This window comes from Verticillium alfalfae, genomic scaffold (genome assembly GCF_000150825.1).
Source record: "Verticillium alfalfae VaMs.102 supercont1.13 genomic scaffold, whole genome shotgun sequence".
Classification (NCBI taxonomy): domain Eukaryota; kingdom Fungi; phylum Ascomycota; class Sordariomycetes; order Glomerellales; family Plectosphaerellaceae; genus Verticillium; species Verticillium alfalfae.
The window spans coordinates 501963-503648 of NW_003315026.1; the positions used below are offsets into that span (position 1 = coordinate 501963).

Genomic DNA, 1686 nt, shown 5'->3' on the forward strand with positions numbered 1-1686 from the left:
CAAAGGATGGGTCTCGCGAGTCTTCAGTGCTGTGTTCAAAGTCTGACCCGCCTCCCGGTTTGATGGCCCCAGTGCCGGACCAGGGGGGGGGAGCGTGAGGGGGGGCCGGGTGTCCTTGTTGTGGCCGTAGACTGTGCCATGCTGCCTGGCGTGGACCGATAGACCTAGCTGCTCGGTCTCAGCATCATCCTGCTTTGAATTTGGTCCCCAGCCTCCCTTCCATCCGTACGCTTATCTTCTCTGAATCCCGAATTCGATGCAGCACCAAAACTCGTTTCTACCCCTCGCCCTGCATTCAGGGGAGCCTCCATCTTTCCAAAACTTTACCGTGGCATGCCCGCCACCCGACAGGCCGTCTTCCTGGTTTTGGGGGGGCCGGGACCCTCTTTCCCCCTAAACACGGTCTCGATAGAAGCCAGCTGGGACTCCATGTCTCGGGCCTGGGATTTCATTACTCATCGATTCGCTTCCAGAAGAGCTTGTGAAATGAACCAATAGGACCGCGTCATTTACTTTTGATGCAAACAAACCCACCTCCTTGCAGTACCAGGCTCCAGCAGGTCCTCTTTCTGATCCGGCACCAGCGCCATATCCAGCAGCTCGTAGGTCACGAATCGGGAAGACAAGGCAGCGCGACTCCTCCCATCTAAGTCCTGTGCTCGTCCCCGATAACAGCCGCAAGGCACGTCCAACGACCACGTATCCTTCGCCGCCATGACCTCACAACCACTGCCACCTCTGGCTGAGGCCAAAATCACAACGCTGCCAGCATCTGCCTTCTACTTCCCAAACTTCATATCCGAGGAAGAAGAGGCCAGCATCCTGCAAAAGGTACTGGTGGCGACGACATGACTTGAACAGCCGCCCCAGAACAAGGTACTGACTGCCGAAAGATCGCAGAAGCACCGAAACCGCGGTGGAAGCAGCTTACCCACCGTCGTCTGCAAACCTGGCCGTCCGATCTTGTACACGACAAGCTCATTGATGCCCCTCTGCCTCGTTGGCTCGAGACTCCCATCATCAGTCGACTTTGTGACCTACGTCGCTCCACCGATGATATTTCCGACAGCTTGTTTTCAGACAGCCCCCACAAACGACCGAACCACGTTCTGATCAACGAATACCCCCCTGGAGTCGGTATCATGCCGCACAAGGCAAGTCCAGGGTATGTTGTTGCATACACGCAGGAGTACTCATGAGACCAAATACAGGACGGATCTGCCTACCACCCGGTTGTGTGCACAGTCAGCCTGGGTGCAAGCTTGTGCCTGAATCTCCATCAGAGCAAAGAGGATGGTGCCTTGGACCCAAAGCCTATTTGGCGAATCTTGCAGGAGCCGCGGAGCCTTTTGATCACGACTGATGCGCTTTACACCGATTATTTACATGGCATCGCGGATCTGGAGGAGGACGTAGAACTCTCGGTCGAAACAGTCGCAAACTGGGCCCTGCTGGGATCCCCGGAAAGCTTCAGCGAGGGCCACAACGTACGCGCAACTCGCACGAGCCTCACATACCGAGACGTAATGAAAGTCTCCAAGCTGGGGTCTAAGTTTGGGTTTCTGGGAGGGCGTTGAGACCAAGATCTCTTTGCTCAAGTGAGTATCAAAAGACAAAGGGGATCATCTTCCACTTGGGCGCCACTTTTGCCTTGCCAAACTTTCGGAGTACCATTTCTTCGTACCG

At 55.5% G+C, this 1686-nt stretch overlaps 1 protein-coding gene across 1 annotated transcript; it reads left to right on the forward strand.

Moving 5' to 3' along the window:
* Nucleotides 1–714: 714 nt before the first annotated feature.
* VDBG_08773 (ALKBH6 protein) lies at nt 715–852 on the forward strand (the record flags this gene model as incomplete). The annotated part of the gene is made up of 1 exon (XM_003000931.1): nt 715–852. One exon carries the CDS (start codon nt 715–717, stop codon nt 850–852), a length of 138 nt encoding a protein of 45 aa, XP_003000977.1.
* Between the last annotated feature and the right edge of the window lie 834 nt (nt 853–1686).